The 19886-nt window shown below is 38.4% G+C and overlaps 2 protein-coding genes across 3 annotated transcripts in view; one reads left to right on the forward strand and one right to left on the reverse strand.

The window, feature by feature from the left end:
* DISP1 (dispatched RND transporter family member 1) overlaps nt 1-6612 on the forward strand; it is a 74921-nt gene extending 68309 nt beyond the window's left edge. The window contains exons 7-8 of the mRNA XM_075863370.1: nt 694-791; nt 2830-6612. Of these exons, the coding sequence (XP_075719485.1) occupies nt 694-791; nt 2830-5460 (2729 nt within the window). The 3' untranslated portion in view covers nt 5461-6612. The remainder of the gene's footprint in view (nt 1-693; nt 792-2829) is intronic.
* TAF1A (TATA-box binding protein associated factor, RNA polymerase I subunit A) overlaps nt 1-19886 on the reverse strand; it is a 471716-nt gene that overhangs the window by 446157 nt on the left and 5673 nt on the right. The window lies entirely within an intron of this gene.

Here is a 19886-nt window from a genome sequence, read left to right on the forward strand (position 1 = left end):
CGGGCACCAAAATTAACGGCACCGATATCTCAGCAACGGTGGGTGCTAGAAGAAAAAAAATAATAAGCGGCAGAATCTGTGAGACACCTGCAATCTGAGATGTCAGCTGCAGTTTTTTGGAGCTGTTTTCAATAGAGTCTATGAGTAAACGTCTCCAAAAACGTCCCAAGAAGTGCCCTGCACTTCTTTTGATGAGGCTGTAATTTTGACATAATGACAGGTCGTCGGCACAGTACATCGGCAAACCCATTGAAAGCAATGGGCAGATGTTTGCCGACGTATTGGAGCCGTCTTTTCAGGCGTAATTTGAGGAGTAAAACGCCTCCATTACGCCTGAAAATAGGTCGTGTGAACCCAGCCTAAAAGAGCGACTATAAGTGCATGTGACTGATTTATGTTCGTTGGGCTTCCTCAGGGTAGAAAATTGGCAAAAAGGTTGGAATTCATTGGTCTACGGGATAATCAACAGAGGGAGTGTTTCTTATACAGACTGGCCACTTGAGAATCATATCCTGAATTTTTTTCTCTTTTAACTCCAAATTCCACTTGCAATATTCTGTTATCAGGTGGCGCTGTATTATATTTAAGCTGTTGTGAGCCCCGTATCGCTGACGTTTGAAGCTGTATTCATATGTGAAGTTAAATCAATATGAAATTCGTAATTTATCTTTTTTCCTCCTTTCTAATTTTCAGATGACCACTATTCCCGAATTGTATTTACCTCAGTGAATGGGCAGAATCTATGGAATTTGCAAGCCATCAAGTCCATGTGCAATATAGACAATACAAGGGTTAGTACAAAAATGTCAAATATTTCATGCATTCCTGAAATTCTCTAAATAAAGTTTTTGGATTCTAAAACAAACACTCAGGTCCCACTACATCCTGGTTATATTATTTTCTTTCAATGGATGTCTAGGGGTTGGGATATTTGGATAGTCTCTGTTATTTGTATGGCTCACATGGATAATGTTTGAGGGTAAATAGGGGGGAGGGGTGGTGGCAGCTTCCTTTACAAATCTTTCTATATGTCTCCAGGGCAGAAAAGTAGCTGAGTGACCAAAGTGCCGTTCCCACTGTGATTTGGAGAATCCCATTAAGTTGCTAAAATCCTACACATTCACACTATGATGCGGAATTCCACAATGATTCCCTAGAGCAAAGTTGTTGACTGGGCAAAAGAAGAATAAGATGAAATTCTTACAAAAATTTTTCGAGGAGAAAAAAAGTTTGTTACATGTAGAAACTAATAAGATTACAGATAACCCAAAGGTTCATTGGAAAAGAGTGATAATCTGGAATGTTTCCTAATCCAGCACCTGGTTCCATGGATAGATTAAAGGAGAATATATTCAGCTCCAAATTTCAACCCAAAAAAACCCCCAAAATTTACATTCTCCCCAATTTTTTTTATGTATTTTTTTTTTTTCATTTAAAGGGACAGTAAACCTAAAGTTGGCAGTTTATAGAAGTGGGCAGTATTATAAGATGAGCTGCTAATATCAGTCACACACTTCTATTAATATGTCGGAAGGATCTTACCGCCGGAGATGTTAAATATTTCTGGAATCCCGGTTTTCTAGTCACTACACTCAGTCTCTACCCAGCCTGAAATGGCTGATAACATTGAACAATAGATAGTGTTCACTTACACAGGGGATTATCATAGACCTGAGTTTAATTTGGACTTAGTTTTGTCCCGTTTTGCGCCTAGAATATTTAAAGTGGCAGGGGTTAATTTCAGCATGAGGAAACGGCTCACTTACCAGGGTAATTATGGTCAAGTCGCTAATGAAATTCAGATGCCGAACATTCCTAATTTAACTTTTTTTAATCACTGTAGGACACACAGGCAATTAAACATGAAATACAAACTGTTCAAGCCCTTTAGTTATGGTTCACGCCACGCAGTTAAAACAGCCTCATTACAGAGGGCGCTGGGGCTGGAAGACATTGCGTTTAACCCACTGATATGTATAGATATCAGCGTACAGGGAGTGCCTGAGTACAGGGCATATATAAAAACGTTTTCTGGTAAAAAAAAAAATTATGGCGGATCAATTCAGATTTGTTAATGATAATTGAAGGGCTACATCTTGTTTTTATACCTGCGCAGTTTTTCCAGAATACAAAACCTCATGGAATTAAACGAGAATTCAAAAAACCACACCGATGTGCGGTAAAATGGGTGCCACCCTAAGGATGTATACATACGTGGTTGTATCTGGGTTTTTGCCGTGATTTTCAATAAATCGTAGCAAAAACCCTATATGACTGAGAGTCGAGGAATCTTACTATCCCAGTAGTATCGCAGAAAGTTTAAGTCCAATCAATTGTTTTATCTTTATTATTTTAGGGTTTTTTTTCATAAATTTTTTTTTTGGACATCAAAAACTTTAAAATTTTGCTAAAACCGAACCTTATCTGTGTAATAATCACGGGTCCTACTAGGCCAGTCGGGCTTCGTTTTCTAGATGCCAGCAACTTTAGTTTATTGCACTTTCTTCTGCCTGGACTGTGAAAATATAGTACGCCCTTTATTGAAATTGTAATAAAAACTTTTGTTTAGAAAAAAGAAAACGAAATGGCCCAATTTGTTCTTTGAAAATAGCCCAAGCCTTACATTCGAAATGTATTTATGCTATGATGTTATCAAAAAGGAGTATAAAATGTGTCCAAATGTTCCTGTTTTCCTTTAGACATTGATAAACTCTTTTATTCCTCCGTAGAGTAGGTCGCCTGGTTTACAGAGTTGTAATATGATATATAACCAGTATTAAGACTGAGTCTTCTATATTTCATCTCATCCTTCTATCTTCTGCCCTACAGATCAGATCCCACTTGCAGTTTTCAGACCTGTGCCAGAGAACCACCGCAGATTCATGTTGCCCCAGCTGGACCTTAGGAAACTACATTGCCATTCTTAACAACAGATCGTCATGCCATAAAATTGTAGAACGGGACGTGTCTCACACGCTAAAATTAATTCGTACTTGTGCCAAATATTACCATAACGGAACATTGGGACCAGACTGCTGGGATATGGCGGCCAAGAGGAAGGACCAGCTGAAGTGTACAAATGTGCCTCGAAAATGTACCAAGTATAATGCGGTCTACCAGATTCTCCATTACCTGGTTGATAAAGACTTCTTCAATCCAAAGAATGTGGATTACTCCAATCCAGTTTTAAGGCACAGTATGCTTTTCTCCCCAACCGAAAAAGGGGAGTCGATGATGAACATTTATCTGGATCATTTTGAGAACTGGAATTGTTCCGATGGTGTAACGTCCGTCACGGGAATCGAGTTTGGAATCAAACATAGCTTATTTCAAGACTATCTCCTAATGGATACTGTGTATCCGGCAATTGCCATTTTAATAGTTCTCTTGGTCATGTGTGTATACACGAGATCAATGTTTATCACACTGATGACCATGTTCGCCATAATTAGTTCACTGATTGTATCTTATTTCCTCTATCGTGTCGTATTTAACTTTGAGTTTTTCCCCTTCATGAACCTCACTGCACTGATCATTCTCGTTGGAATTGGGGCAGATGATGCTTTTGTCTTGTGTGACGTCTGGAATTACACAAAATTTGACAAACCTCACGCGGAGACCTCCGAGACTGTTAGCATCACCCTGCAACATGCTGCTCTTTCTATGTTTGTCACCAGCTTTACCACCGCTGCGGCCTTCTACGCAAACTACGTCAGCAATATTACCGCTATAAGGTGTTTCGGAGTGTATGCTGGCACGGCCATATTGGTTAACTATCTTCTCATGGTCACGTGGCTACCTGCCGTAGTTGTCCTACATGAACGTTACCTTCTTAACATTTTTACCTGTTTTAAAGGTCCTCAACAACGACCTTATAATAAGCAAAACTGTTGGAATGTAATGTGCCAGAAAGTACAGGAGCTGCTCTTCTCCGCTTCGGAAGCATCAAGGATTTTCTTCGAGAAAGTATTGCCGTGTATTGTTATTAAATTCAGATATGTTTGGATGTTTTGTTTTCTGGCCATAACTATTGGTGGAGCATATATCGTATGTGTTAATCCAAAGATGAAACTCCCATCGTTAGAACTTTCGGAATTCCAAGTGTTTAGGTCTTCCCATCCATTTGAGCGATACGATGCCGAGTACAAAAAGTTGTTTATTTTTGAGCGGGTCCATCATGGGGAGGAGCTCCATATGCCCATTACAATTGTCTGGGGGATCTCCCCAGAAGACAATGGAGATCCTTTGAATCCAAAAAGCAAGGGCAAGCTCAAACTGGACAGTAGCTTTAATATTGCCAGCCCTGCCTCACAACAGTGGATTTTGAATTTTTGCCAAAAGTTGAAAAACCAAACTTTTTACTATCAAACAGATGAACAGGACTTTACCAGCTGTTTCATTGAGACCTTTAAACAGTGGATGGAAAATCGGGACTGTGATGAACCTTCACTGTACCCATGTTGCAGCCAGTCGGGGTTTCCATATAAGCAGGAGGTGTTTGAGCTCTGTATCAAAAGGGCTATAATGGAGCTTGAAAGAAGCACCGGTTACCATTTAGACAGCAAGACTCCCGGCCCAAGGTTTGACATCAATGACACTATCAGAGCTGTAGTTTTAGAGTTTAAAAGTGCTTACCTTTTCACCTTTGCATATGAAAAGATGCACCACTTCTACAAGGAGGTTGATGCTTGGATTTCGAAGGAGCTCCAGTCTGCTCCCGTTGGTCTCAGCAATGGATGGTTTGTCAGCAACCTTGAATTTTACGATCTACAAGACAGCCTTTCAGATGGAACCTTGATTGCCATGGGATTATCTGTTGCTGTAGCTTTTAGCGTCATGCTCCTTACTACCTGGAACATAATTATAAGTCTGTATGCTATAGTTTCCATAGCAGGCACTATATTTGTTACTGTCGGGTCCCTGGTCCTTCTCGGATGGGAACTCAACGTTTTGGAATCTGTCACTATATCCGTTGCTGTGGGTCTATCAGTGGATTTTGCCGTACATTATGGCGTCGCCTACCGTCTTGCTCCAGATCCAGATCGAGAAGGGAAAGTGGTCTTCTCTCTAAGCCGCATGGGTTCTGCTATAGCCATGGCTGCACTGACGACCTTCGTGGCAGGAGCAATGATGATGCCTTCAACTGTTCTGGCCTACACCCAGTTGGGTACCTTCATGATGTTAATTATGTGCATTAGCTGGGCATTTGCAACATTCTTTTTTCAATGTATGTGCCGTTGTCTAGGTCCACAAGGGAGCTGTGGGCAGATTCCTTTGCCAAAAAAGTTACAGTTTAAAGCCTTTTCACAAGCATTGTCATCGGGCACAACAGAACGAGGACCGAACAAAGCGAATCACAGTAATAAGTATCCGCTAGACACACGAGGTACAAAGACTGAAGTGGAACATGAACATTATGAATTAGAACCTTTAGCATCACATAACAGTAACACATCTTGAAGGACAATTTGCAGAAAACACTTTTTATCGAGATATTGTTTGCGCGCACAATTTTTCGTCTTCACCACCCTTTAAAAATTGTAAGCGTTGACGTATGTTTCTTCACAGACTATATGTACTGGGACCATCAAACTAGTGCATTAATGCATATGCCTGTATGATTCATTGCTTGCCACATACACCTCAATGTTTTATGAATGTTTCCAGTTCTTTAGCCATTAGTTGACTCACTATGGAACTGACTGGTCATACCTAATCACCGTTAATATGATGCTCTGCACCCTCCGTCTGAGCTGAGTGAATGCATTATGACACGTGGCATGTTCTGTGAGGTTCCTATGTAATCACATCAAATGCCCATGGGCTGTACTTGGCAAATAATACTACCATGCTATTCGGCCAACCTGTGGATCCAGTGTTTTTGTTGTTTTTTGCAATTCTTATGCCAACACTAGAAGTACAGTTTTAAGGTCCAAGCTTGGAAGGACCCCAACCCTTCTACAGAGGGCGAATAAACCAGTACCTCAATGTGTGTGTGGTCAGAGGTGGGAAGAGTTATTTAACTAGGTTCTGCCCATGATAAGACCATGGTTCCGTTTTGTAAAGTAGACGGCTAAATATGTTTTTGGCCAGATAGTCTATTACTGACTTGTTAGAAGAACGCTCTGGGCAAAATTAATTATGCCTAGTTCAGTGACTGAGGGGGGCGGTTCCCCTTTTTTTTTTTTTTTTAATCCTTGTGTCATGCTCCCCCTCCCTGCACCAGGCATAGCAGAGTGGATCAGACTTTACCAGAGAGCTATTGGCATTTGAATTGATCTGTGCCAGCAAGACAAAGTGACATTAGGGTGCCAGCATAACAAAGTGACATCAAGGTGGCTTTTTCATTTTTATTTTTTTTTCAGAATTCTACATTTAATAATTTTGATTTTGCCAGTTGAGCCCATAAAAGCATTGTTAAAATCTAGAAAGATGTGAATAAAGGGAGAGAGACGTATTTATGAGTAAAACAAATAGCACTTCAGAGCAACAGTAATGTACATTGTCCCTCGCATTTCAATTTTGAATGTCAGGTTTAGACCAAAATGTCGGGAACCTAACACTAAGGGTATGTGCACACACACTAATTACGTCCGTAATTGACGGACGTATTTCGGCCGCAAGTAGTGGACCGAACACAGTGCAGGGAGCCGGGCTCCTAGTATCATAGTTATGTACGACGCTAGGAGTCCCTGCCTCTCCGTGGAACTACTGTCCCGTACTGAAAACATGATTACAGTACGGGACAGTTGTCCTGCAGAGAGGCAGGGACTCCTAGCATCGTACATAAGTATGATGCTAGGAGCCCGGCTCCCTGCACTGTGTTCGGTCCGGGACTTGCGGCCGAAATACGTCCGTCAATTACGGACGTAATTAGTGTGTGTGCACATACCCTTAATCTGTACAACCCACAAAGTGATGTAAATCTGTCATGGTCAAGTGCAATTCTTTTGATTGTCTTCTGCCAAACATTGATACCAACGTGCCTGCTGTATTAAGAGAGATATCAAACTTTGTCAATAAAATCATATAGAGTATTCTGTATTTCCTGTATTATTATTATTTTTTTGTCTTATTCTTCTTTTTCCCTTAGAGATATAGATCCAATTTCTTTCTTTCTGGAGCATAATGAAAGTTTTACATTAAGCAACTGTTTAACTTGTTGTTTTGTTTTTTTGTGAATCTCTGATTTCTTTACAAGGCACCAGCACAACAAAGTGACATTAAAGGGGTTATGCACTATAGATAATGATCACATTTCATTAGGGATCGACGGGGTTCCCAGAGGTCGGAGTCCCACTGATCAGAATCTTATGGCATATCCTAGTGATATGCCATAACCTAACATGGGAATAATCCTTTAAGGCACTGGCATAATAACAAAGTGACCGTAAGGTGCCGCATAACGGTTAGGTTGGCACCTTAAGGTCACCGTTGACCGCCATGTGCAGAGCCTTTCCATTTTTATGCTTTCCTCAGAGAGTCATACAAACAACCAAAGGGATACAACACTCGGCAGAGCACGTCTACCCCTTTTCTTTAATAATGTGAAATTTCCACTTTTTTTTTTTACGCAGGTCCATGTTCTTCAAGAATTTTTCATTTACACTAAACTTCAAAAATCGCTTTAATACATTAACGCATCTTGACAAAATACACGTCACACGTGGGGTTAGTTCCTGCACTGTGATGCAAAGTAAAAGAGGTTCCTTAAATGGGTTAAGGCTCATACAATATTGGGCCCAATAGGTTCAGCAGAAGACAACGCCATTTGGAGATTACTTTGGAGCCAACCACTTACCACTAGGGTCTATTTCTTATGGGATGATTCACATGTAACCTGTAAATTTATGGTGCAATTAAATGTGGTTCTATATAGATGGAGGATGGGCCCCAGGGGTGTTGTAAGACTCTGAAGGTATATGGGGAACTCCCAGAGTGGGCAGACACCGATCCCATTGAATATGGCGATTGCTGGCACCACGAGGCACTGGGCAAAAAACCCTGTCATGAGGACACAGGCAGAAATCTTTCCACAGAAGGCTTTAGACGCTGAAACTCCGCACAGAGCCTCTCACTTGCTTCTATGACAATAAATACTGTTCTTTATAAACTTCATTGTGTGACCACGAGAGGAAACCTCCTTATCACGTGTTTGGTTTCTATTTATACCATATCCCTGTTTCCTCTTGAAGGCAAATTTTGTAGATATCTTAATCCTGCACCGGCGTCCATGTGACCACGCTTTCCTAGCAAACACATTTAACTTCATTCTGGACTCTTCCTTCCGATGCCATTGTCTGATTACCGGCTCTAGGAGACAAGATATGTCCTAACAACAGGAAATAATATTTCATATGACGTGACTTTGTAAGTGGACTTACACTGTCATCTCAATACAAGGGCTGAAGGACATACCACCGATGTCATCGTTACATATAGACTGGGACTTTGGAACGGTGCTGTAGTTCTGATTATAAAAGGTTCTGAAAACTGGAGACATGTGACCTAAATTAGTAATCATGGGGCAGAGTATTTTCTATCAGTCATTTCTTTAAAGCCCATTGCATTCTGCTTGTGTCTAACCTGAAAGGGCTGATAACAGGTAGCAGTAGATCATATTAAACTGGCTGTCCCCCTGCAGGCACTGCCTTGGCTGGGCAGGGATACCCTTCTGACAGCAAGGACACATCCGACGATAGGACCCTCACTGGCAGTTGCGTCAAAGGTCTTTCCCCGGAATGAGATCTCCCCTTCCCCCTTGTTTCCAGTCTTGGGTAACCCGGCGTTTCCTCCAGGGCGGGAGGGGGGTCCATTTAGGAGCTGGTTGCAGGCAGGTAGAGGCCCCGCCTCTCATTACCTGCACGGGGAGTCATGGATGACTGGCCCGCAGCTGATGTCTTTGATGGATCCTCTCCCCCTCACTCCCTGGCAGGTTACTCAGTTGAGACACTTCCTGGTGTCCTTGCCTAACCCTGCGGAACATGCTCGGGACAAAACTCCGTATGAACTCCTCTGCTTATGCAGACTATACTCCCTATTGATCTCCCCATCTACCCTATCCACACCAACATATTTGCTACGGTGGGAAAGGGACTTAGGAATCACACTCTCGGTGGAGCAACAAGATAGGGTATACACGATGACACACAAATCGTCCATGGCCAGCAGGTATCAGGAAGCGGGATTTAAAATTTTAACGCGCTGGTATAGGGTGCCTTCCAGATTACATGCCATGATTCCGGCGGTCTCCCCGCTGTGTTGGAGATGTGGTGACCAGGTGGGAACGATTCTACACGTCTTTTGGGAGTGCCCGAGGCTGTCTGACTTTTGGTAAGAAGTGTGGCGTATCACCTCTAAATTCACGGACTTCCTGCTCCCGTGCACACCGGCCTTCTTCTTGCTCCATCTGTGCGAGGTTCCGCTGTCCTCATATCGTCGCTCTGTGGTCCGCCATCTGGTTAATGCTGCCAGGGCCTACATACCAGCGCTGTGGAGACAATCTTGTGCGCCATAGCTCAGCATGTGGTTCGATAAGATTCAGGAGATCATGAGGATGGAGGATCTCACGGCATCCATGAGAGGTACTCACGCCAAGTTCATCAAGACCTGGTATCATTGGGTCAGGTTTCAATCATCATTGGAGTTCAGGAACATCATAGCATCTTGATTTGTACTTTCTGCATGACATATAACATCGGAACTCGTCCCTTCCTTTCCCTCCCCCTTCTAAGATATGCTTCACTGTGGGCCTTAGTGCATGTCTGCATGTTCGGGATGCATGGGCCTAGCCCCAATGAATGTTTGACAGTACTCTGTTTGTACATATACCATACAGGATGACCACATATGCCGGCCTGCGTGCCGAAGTACTATATGGTTGCACATTCTTTTTGCATTAACGTGTTATGTTTGAAAAATTAATAAATAAAATAATTTATAAAAAAAAACTATGATAATACTGCCCCTATATACAAGAATATAACTACTATAATACTGCTCCTATATACAAGAATATAACTACTATAATACTGCTCCTATATACAAGAATATAACTACTATAAGGCTATGTTCACACGGAGTATTTTGGGGGAGGAATATCTGCCTCAAAGTTCCAAACGGAATTTTGAGGCAGATATTCCTCCCCCAAAATACTCCGTGTGAACAGCAATTATCGCGCCGTTTTTCGCCCGCGGCCTTTGAGCGCCGCGGGCATAAAACACGCTTTCTCCTGCCTCCCATTGAAGTCAATGGGAGGTCGGAGGCGGAAGCGCCCGAAGATTACGGCATGTCGCTTCTTTTTCCCGCGAGGCAGTTTTACTGCTCGCGGGAAAAAGACGCCGACGCCTCCCATTGAAATCAATGGGAGGCGTTCTCGGGCCGTTTCTGCCGAGTTTTGCGACGCAGTTTCCGCGTCAAAAAACTCGGCAAAAGATCCCGTGTGAACATAGCCTAATACTGCCCCCTATATATAAGAATATAACTACTATAATACTGCCCCCTATATACAAGAATATAACTACTATAATACTGCCCCCTACATACAAGAATATAACTACTATAATACTGCCCCCTATATACAAGAATATAACTACTATAATACTGCCCCCTACATACAAGAATATAACTACTATAATACTGCCCCTATATACAGGAATACAACTACTATAATACTGCCCCTATATACAAGAATATAACTACTATAATACTGCCCCTATATACAAGAATATAACTACTATAATACTGCCCCCTATATACCAGAATATAACTACTATAATACTGCCCCCTACATACAAGAATATAACTACTATAATACTGCCCCTATATACAGGAATATAACTACTATAACACTGCCCCTATATACAAGAATATAACTACTATAATACTGCCCCTATATACAAGAATATAACTACTATAATACTGCTCCTATATACAAGAATATAACTACTATAATACTGCTCCTATATACAGGAATATAACTACTATAATACTACCCCTATGTACTAGAATATAACTACTATAATACTACCCCTATATACAAGAATATAACTACTATAATACTGCCCCCTATATACAAGAATATAACTACTATAATACTGCCTCCTATATACAAGAATATAACTACTATAATACTGCCCCCTATATACAAGAATATAACTACTATAATACTGCCCCTATATGCAAGAATATAACTACTATGATATTGCCCCTATATGCAAGAATATAACTACTATGATACTGTCCCTATATACAAGAATATAACTACTATAATACTGCCCCTATATACAAGAATATAACTACTATAATACTGCTCCTATATATGAGAATATAACTACTATAATACTGCCCCCTATATACAAGAATATAACTACTATAATACTGCCCCTACATACAAGAATATAACTACTATAATACTGCCCCCTATATACAAGAATATAACTACTATAATACTGCCCCCTATATACAAGAATATAACTACTATAATGCTGCCCCCTACATACAAGAATATAACTACTATAATACTGCCCCTATATACAGGAATATAACTACTATAATACTGCCCCTATATACAAGAATATAACTACTTTAATACTGCCCCTATATACAAGAATATAACTACTATAATACTGCCTCCTATATACAAGAATATAACTACTATAATACTGCCCCCTATATACAAGAATATAACTACTATAATACTGCTCCTATATACAGGAATATAACTACTATAATACTGCCCCTATATACAAGAATATAACTACTATAATACTGCTCCTATATACAAGAATATAACTACTATAATACTGCTCCTATATACAAGAATATAACTACTATAATACTGCCCCCTATATACAAGAATATAACTACTATAATACTGCCCCTATATACAAGAATATAACTACTATAATACTGCTCCTATATACAAGAATATAACTACTATAATACTGCCCCCTATATACAAAAATATAACTACTATAATACTGCTCCTATATACAAGAATATAACTACTATAATACTGCCCCTATATACAAGAATATAACTACTATAATACTGCCTCCTATATACAAGAATATAACTACTATAATACTGCCCCCTATATACAAGAATATAACTACTATAATACTGCCCCCTACATACAAGAATATAACTACTATAATACTACCCCTATATACAGGAATATAACTACTATAATACTGCCCCTATATACAAGAATACAACTACTATAATACTGCCCCTATATACAAGAATATAACTACTATAATACTGCCTCCTATATACAAGAATATAACTACTATAATACTGCCCCCTATATACAATAATATAACTACTATAATACTGACCCCTATATACAAGAATATAACTACTATAATACTGCCCCCTATATACAAGAATATAACTACTATAATACTGCCTCCTATATACAAGAATATAACTACTATAATACTGCCCCCTATATACAAGAATATAACTACTATGATACTGTCCCTATATATAAGAATATAACTACTATAATACTGCCCCTATATACAAGAAAATAACTGCTATAATACTGCTCCTATATATGAGAATATAACTACTATAATACTGCCCCCTATATACAAGAATATAACTACTATAATACTGCCCCCTATATACAAGAATATAACTACTATAATACTGCCCCTACATACAAGAATATAACTACTATAATACTGCCCCCTATATACAAGAATATAACTACTATAATACTGCCCCCTATATACAAGAATATAACTACTATAATACTGCCCCCTACATACAAGAATATAACTACTATAATACTGCCCCTATATACAGGAATATAACTACTATAACACTGCCCCTATATACAAGAATATAACTACTATAATACTGCCCCTATATACAAGAATATAACTACTATAATACTGCTCCTATATACAAGAATATAACTACTATAATACTGCTCCTATATACAGGAATATAACTACTATAATACTACCCCTATGTACTAGAATATAACTACTATAATACTACCCCTATATACAAGAATATAACTACTATAATACTGCCCCCTATATACAAGAATATAACTACTATAATACTGCCTCCTATATACAAGAATATAACTACTATAATACTGCCCCCTATATACAAGAATATAACTACTATAATACTGCCCCTATATGCAAGAATATAACTACTATGATATTGCCCCTATATGCAAGAATATAACTACTATGATACTGTCCCTATATACAAGAATATAACTACTATAATACTGCCCCTATATACAAGAATATAACTACTATAATACTGCTCCTATATATGAGAATATAACTACTATAATACTGCCCCTATATACAAGAATATAACTACTATAATACTGCCCCTACATACAAGAATATAACTACTATAATACTGCCCCCTATATACAAGAATATAACTACTATAATACTGCCCCCTATATACAAGAATATAACTACTATAATACTGCCCCCTACATACAAGAATATAACTACTATAATACTGCCCCTATATACAGGAATATAACTACTATAATACTGCCCCTATATACAAGAATATAACTACTATAATACTGCTCCTATATACAAGAATATAACTACTATAATACTGCCCCCTATATACAAGAATATAACTACTATAATACTGCCCCTATATACAAGAATATAACTACTATAATACTGCCTCCTATATACAAGAATATAACTACTATAATACTGCCCCCTATATACAAGAATATAACTACTATAATACTGTTCCTATATACAGGAATATAACTACTATAATACTGCCCCTATATACAAGAATATAACTACTATAATACTGCTCCTATATACAAGAATATAACTACTATAATACTGCTCCTATATACAAGAATATAACTACTATAATACTGCCCCCTATATACAAGAATATAACTACTATAATACTGCCCCTATATACAAGAATATAACTACTATAATACTGCTCCTATATACAAGAATATAACTACTATAATACTGCCCCCTATATACAAGAATATAACTACTATAATACTGCTCCTATATACAAGAATATAACTACTATAAGGGCGGGTTCACACATGGCGGATTTTCACTTAAATTCCGCTGCGGACACTCCGCAGCGTTAATCCGCAGCGGAGCCGTTTCTCCATTGACTTTCACTTTAATTTCGCAGTGTTCGTTTACACGATGCGTACAATTCCGCTGCGGAGCATAGGCTGCGGAGCGGAATGTGGTGTCCGCAGCATGCTCTGTCTGTTGCGGAGCAGTGGCGGACTGGTTGCGGACTCATGGCGGAATTTCTCCATTGACTTCAATGGAGATTCTAAGTTCCGCAATGAAGTCCGCAGCTGTCATGCACATGTTATGTGTGGTGCGGAGCGTATTGGTTTTTTAACATGACATTTCTTCATTCTGGCTGGACCTATGTATTTCTAGGTCTACAGCCAGACTGAGGAAGTCAATGGGGCTCCCGTAATGACGGGAGCGTTGCTAGGAGACGTCAGTAAATAGTCACTGTCCAGGGTGCTGAAAGAGTTAAGCGATCGGCAGTAACTGTTTCTGCACCCGGGACAGTGACTACCGATCCCAATATACATGTATCTGTAAAAAAACATATAAGTTCATACTTACCGAGAACTCCCTGTTTCTGTCTCCAGTCCGGCCTCCCAGGATGACGTTTCAGTGTAAGTGACGGCTGCAGCCAATCACAGGCCAAGCACAGGCTGCAGCGGTCACATGGACTGGCGCGTCATCCAGGGAGGTCGGGCTGGATGCCGAAGGAGGGACGCGTCATCAAGACAACGGGCGGTAAGTATGAATTTCTTTTACTTTCACTAGGGAAAGTGCTGTCCCTTCTCTCTATCCTGCACTGATAGGGAGAAGGGAAGCACTTTTCCTGCAGTCCGCAGCGGCCAGTCCGCATCAATTTTCTGCACATTTTGTGCAGATCCGCAGCCGTAATCCGCAACCCGGATTAGGTGCGGCATTGATGCGGACAGTTGCGGAGGAATTCCGCCATGTGTGGTCATGCCCTAATACTGCTCCTATATACAGGAATATAACTACTATAATACTGCCCCTATGTACAAGAATATAACTACTATAATACTGCCCCTATATACAAGAATATAACTACTATAATACTGCTCCTATATATGAGAATATAACTACTATAATACTGCCCCCTATATACAAGAATATAACTACTATAATACTGCCCCTACATACAAGAATATAACTACTATAATACTGCCCCCTATATACAAGAATATAACTACTATAATACTGCCCCCTATATACAAGAATATAACTACTATAATACTGCCCCCTACATACAAGAATATAAATACTACAATACTGCCCCTATATACAGGAATATAACTACTATAATACTGCCCCTATATACAAGAATATAACTACTATAATACTGCCCCTATATACAAGAATATAACTACTATAATACTGCCTCCTATATACAAGAATATAACTACTATAATACTGCCCCCTATATACAAGAATATAAATACTATAATACTGCTCCTATATACAGGAATATAACTACTATAATACTGCCCCTATATACAAGAATATAACTACTATAATACTGCTCCTATATACAAGAATATAACTACTATAATACTGCCCCTATATACAAGAATATAACTACTATAATACTGCCCCTATATACAAGAATATAACTACTATAATACTGCTCCTATATACAAGAATATAACTACTATAATACTGCCCCCTATATACAAGAATATAACTACTATAATACTGCTCCTATATACAAGAATATAACTACTATAATACTGCTCCTATATACAGGAATATAACTACTATAATACTGCCCCTATGTACAAGAATATAACTACTATAATACTGCCCCTATATACAAGAATATAACTACTATAATACTGCCCCTATATACAAGAATATAACTACTATAATACTGCCGATATATACAAGAATATAACTGCTATAATACTGCCCCCTATGTACAAGAATATAACTACTATAATACTGCTCCCTATATACAAGAATATAACTACTATAATACTGCCCCCTATATACAAGAATATAACTACTATAATACTGCCCCTACATACAAGAATATAACTACTATAATACTGCCCCCTATATACAAGAATATAACTACTATAATACTGCCCCCTATATACAAGAATATAACTACTATAATACTGCCCCCTACATACAAGAATATAACTACTATAATACTGCCCCTATATACAGGAATATAACTACTATAACACTGCCCCTATATACAAGAATATAACTACTATAATACTGCCCCTATATACAAGAATATAACTACTATAATACTGCTCCTATATACAAGAATATAACTACTATAATACTGCTCCTATATACAGGAATATAACTACTATAATACTACCCCTATGTACTAGAATATAACTACTATAATACTACCCCTATATACAAGAATATAACTACTATAATACTGCCCCCTATATACAAGAATATAACTACTATAATACTGCCTCCTATATACAAGAATATAACTACTATAATACTGCCCCCTATATACAAGAATATAACTACTATAATACTGCCCCTATATGCAAGAATATAACTACTATGATATTGCCCCTATATGCAAGAATATAACTACTATGATACTGTCCCTATATACAAGAATATAACTACTATAATACTGCCCCTATATACAAGAATATAACTACTATAATACTGCTCCTATATATGAGAATATAACTACTATAATACTGCCCCTATATACAAGAATATAACTACTATAATACTGCCCCTACATACAAGAATATAACTACTATAATACTGCCCCCTATATACAAGAATATAACTACTATAATACTGCCCCCTATATACAAGAATATAACTACTATAATACTGCTCCTATATACAAGAATATAACTACTATAATACTGCCCCTATATACAAGAATATAACTACTATAATACTGCCCCTATATACAAGAATATAACTACTATAATACTGCCCCCTACATACAAGAATATAACTACTATAATACTGCCCCTATATACAGGAATATAACTACTATAATACTGCCCCTATATACAAGAATATAACTACTATAATACTGCTCCTATATACAAGAATATAACTACTATAATACTGCCCCCTATATACAAGAATATAACTACTATAATACTGCCCCTATATACAAGAATATAACTACTATAATACTGCCTCCTATATACAAGAATATAACTACTATAATACTGCCCCCTATATACAAGAATATAACTACTATAATACTGCTCCTATATACAGGAATATAACTACTATAATACTGCCCCTATATACAAGAATATAACTACTATAATACTGCCCCTATATACAGGAATATAACTACTATAATACTGCCCCTATATACAAGAATATAACTACTATAATACTGCCCCTATATACAAGAATATAACTACTATAATACTGCCTCCTATATACAAGAATATAACTACTATAATACTGCCCCCTATATACAAGAATATAACTACTATAATACTGCTCCTATATACAGGAATATAACTACTATAATACTGCCCCTATATACAAGAATATAACTACTATAATACTGCTCCTATATACAAGAATATAACTACTATAATACTGCCCCTATATACAAGAATATAACTACTATAATACTGCCCCTATATACAAGAATATAACTACTATAATACTGCTCCTATATACAAGAATATAACTGCTATAATACTGCCCCCTATATACAAGAATATAACTACTATAATACTGCTCCTATATACAAGAATATAACTACTATAATACTGCTCCTATATACAGGAATATAACTACTATAATACTGCCCCTATGTACAAGAATATAACTACTATAATACTGCCCCTATATACAAGAATATAACTACTATAATACTGCCCCTATATACAAGAATATAACTACTATAATACTGCCGATATATACAAGAATATAACTACTATAATACTGCCCCCTATATACAAGAATATAACTACTATAATACTGCTCCCTATATACAAGAATATAACTACTATAATACTGCCCCCTATATACAAGAATATAACTACTATAATACTGCCCCTATATACAAGAATATAACTGCTATAATACTGCCCGCTGTGTGCAAGATAATTGAAAGATAAAGATATAATTTAGAGATAAACAAGAAGCAATTTAAATAATATCCACATTTTCATATCCGACTACTGTTTCTCTTTCAGTCTCACTAGTTAACATTTTTTACACTTTTTACTACAATTTTGTTTGTGATTATTTTTAGTACTATTGGTAATTTTTATAAATTGTTAGAAAAATTAGTAATCTTGTTAGAGTTGACAATATCTGCATATCGCTGTGGAATATGTTGACGCTGTATAGGCCATGAGAATACATAATTTGGCTTCCATTACAACTTTACAGTCATCATATCGTAGTGTGCTTTAGTATTATGTCCAGTAAGGCTATGTTCACACGCTTAACATAAAGCGTTTGAAAATACGGAGCTGTTTTCAAGGGAACACAGCTCTTGATTTTCAGACATTTTTTAATTTACTCGTGTTTTTCTTGGCTTTTTTTATGGCCAAAAACGGCTCAAGTAGTGACATGCACTTCTTTTTCGCGGGCGTTTTAAAAAAAAGGCCACTTCGGAACAGAACGCTGTTTTTCCCATTGAAATCAATAGGCAAATGTTTGGAGTCATTCTGTGCACGATCTTTCGGCCGTTTAAGGAAAATAAGCCGTTTGAACATACCCTAAAGGTTTATTGTTAGGGTATGTTCACACGGCCTATTTTCTGCCGTTTTTCGGGCCCTAAACGCCCAAAAAATTGGAAGCAGAGCGGCTCCAAACATCTGCCCATTTATCGCAATGGAAAAAGCGGCGTTCTGTTCCGATCGGCCGTTTTTTTACTTCGCCGTTTTGAAAAACGGCCGCGTAAGAAAACGACCGCGAAAAAGAAGTGCAGGTCACTGTCACTGAACCTGCCAGTCCTGCGGACCAGATGGTAACAGGATTTAGCGAACAATACAGCTGTATCTCAAAAAGTAAATTTTTTTTTTAATAAAAACTAATTATAAAGTTGCACTAATCACACTGACTGAGAATGAGGAGGAGCTTGAATGGAGCGGCAATCGAGCATGCGCCCACCGCTCCATTTAATATCTATGAGGACGAAAGAGAACAGCTGAGCGATGTACTCAACTGTTTTCGTCATTCCCATTGGACTGTAAATGGAGCGGCAGCGCGTATGCTGGACTGCCGCTCCATTCATTGTCCTCTAATCGCGGTTCCAGCGGTGGGGCTTTAAGAGATCAGTCAAATATCACCTACACTATGGATAGGTGATAATTTTGGATTCAGGTACAACCCCTTTAAAGGGTATTTGCCAACTTTTTTTTTCTTCCAGAATAAGGCTGGGTTCACACGACAATGTTACGTCCGTAATGTACGGAACGTATTTCGGCCGGAAGACCCGGACCGAGCTCAGTGCAGGGAGCCGGGCTCCTAGCATCATAGTTATGTACGACGCTAGGAGTGCCTGCCTCTGCGTGGAACTACTGTCCCGTACTGAAAACATGATTACAGTACGGGACAGTTGTCCTGCAGCGAGACAGGGACTCCTAGCATCGTACATCACTATGATGCTAGGAGCCCGGCTCCCTGCACTGTGTTCGGTCCGGGTCTTCCGGCCGAAATACGTTCCGTACTTTACGGACGTAACATGGTCGTGTGAACCCAGCCTTAGTGAGAAAAAAATATCAGTGTAATATCAGAGGTGCAGTATGGGCCCATAAAATTCTATGGGTACATATTCCAGAACTGTAATATAACTGTGTCAATGAGGCC

The sequence above is a fragment of the Rhinoderma darwinii genome, chromosome 4 (assembly GCF_050947455.1).
Source record: "Rhinoderma darwinii isolate aRhiDar2 chromosome 4, aRhiDar2.hap1, whole genome shotgun sequence".
NCBI classification, from domain to species: domain Eukaryota; kingdom Metazoa; phylum Chordata; class Amphibia; order Anura; family Rhinodermatidae; genus Rhinoderma; species Rhinoderma darwinii.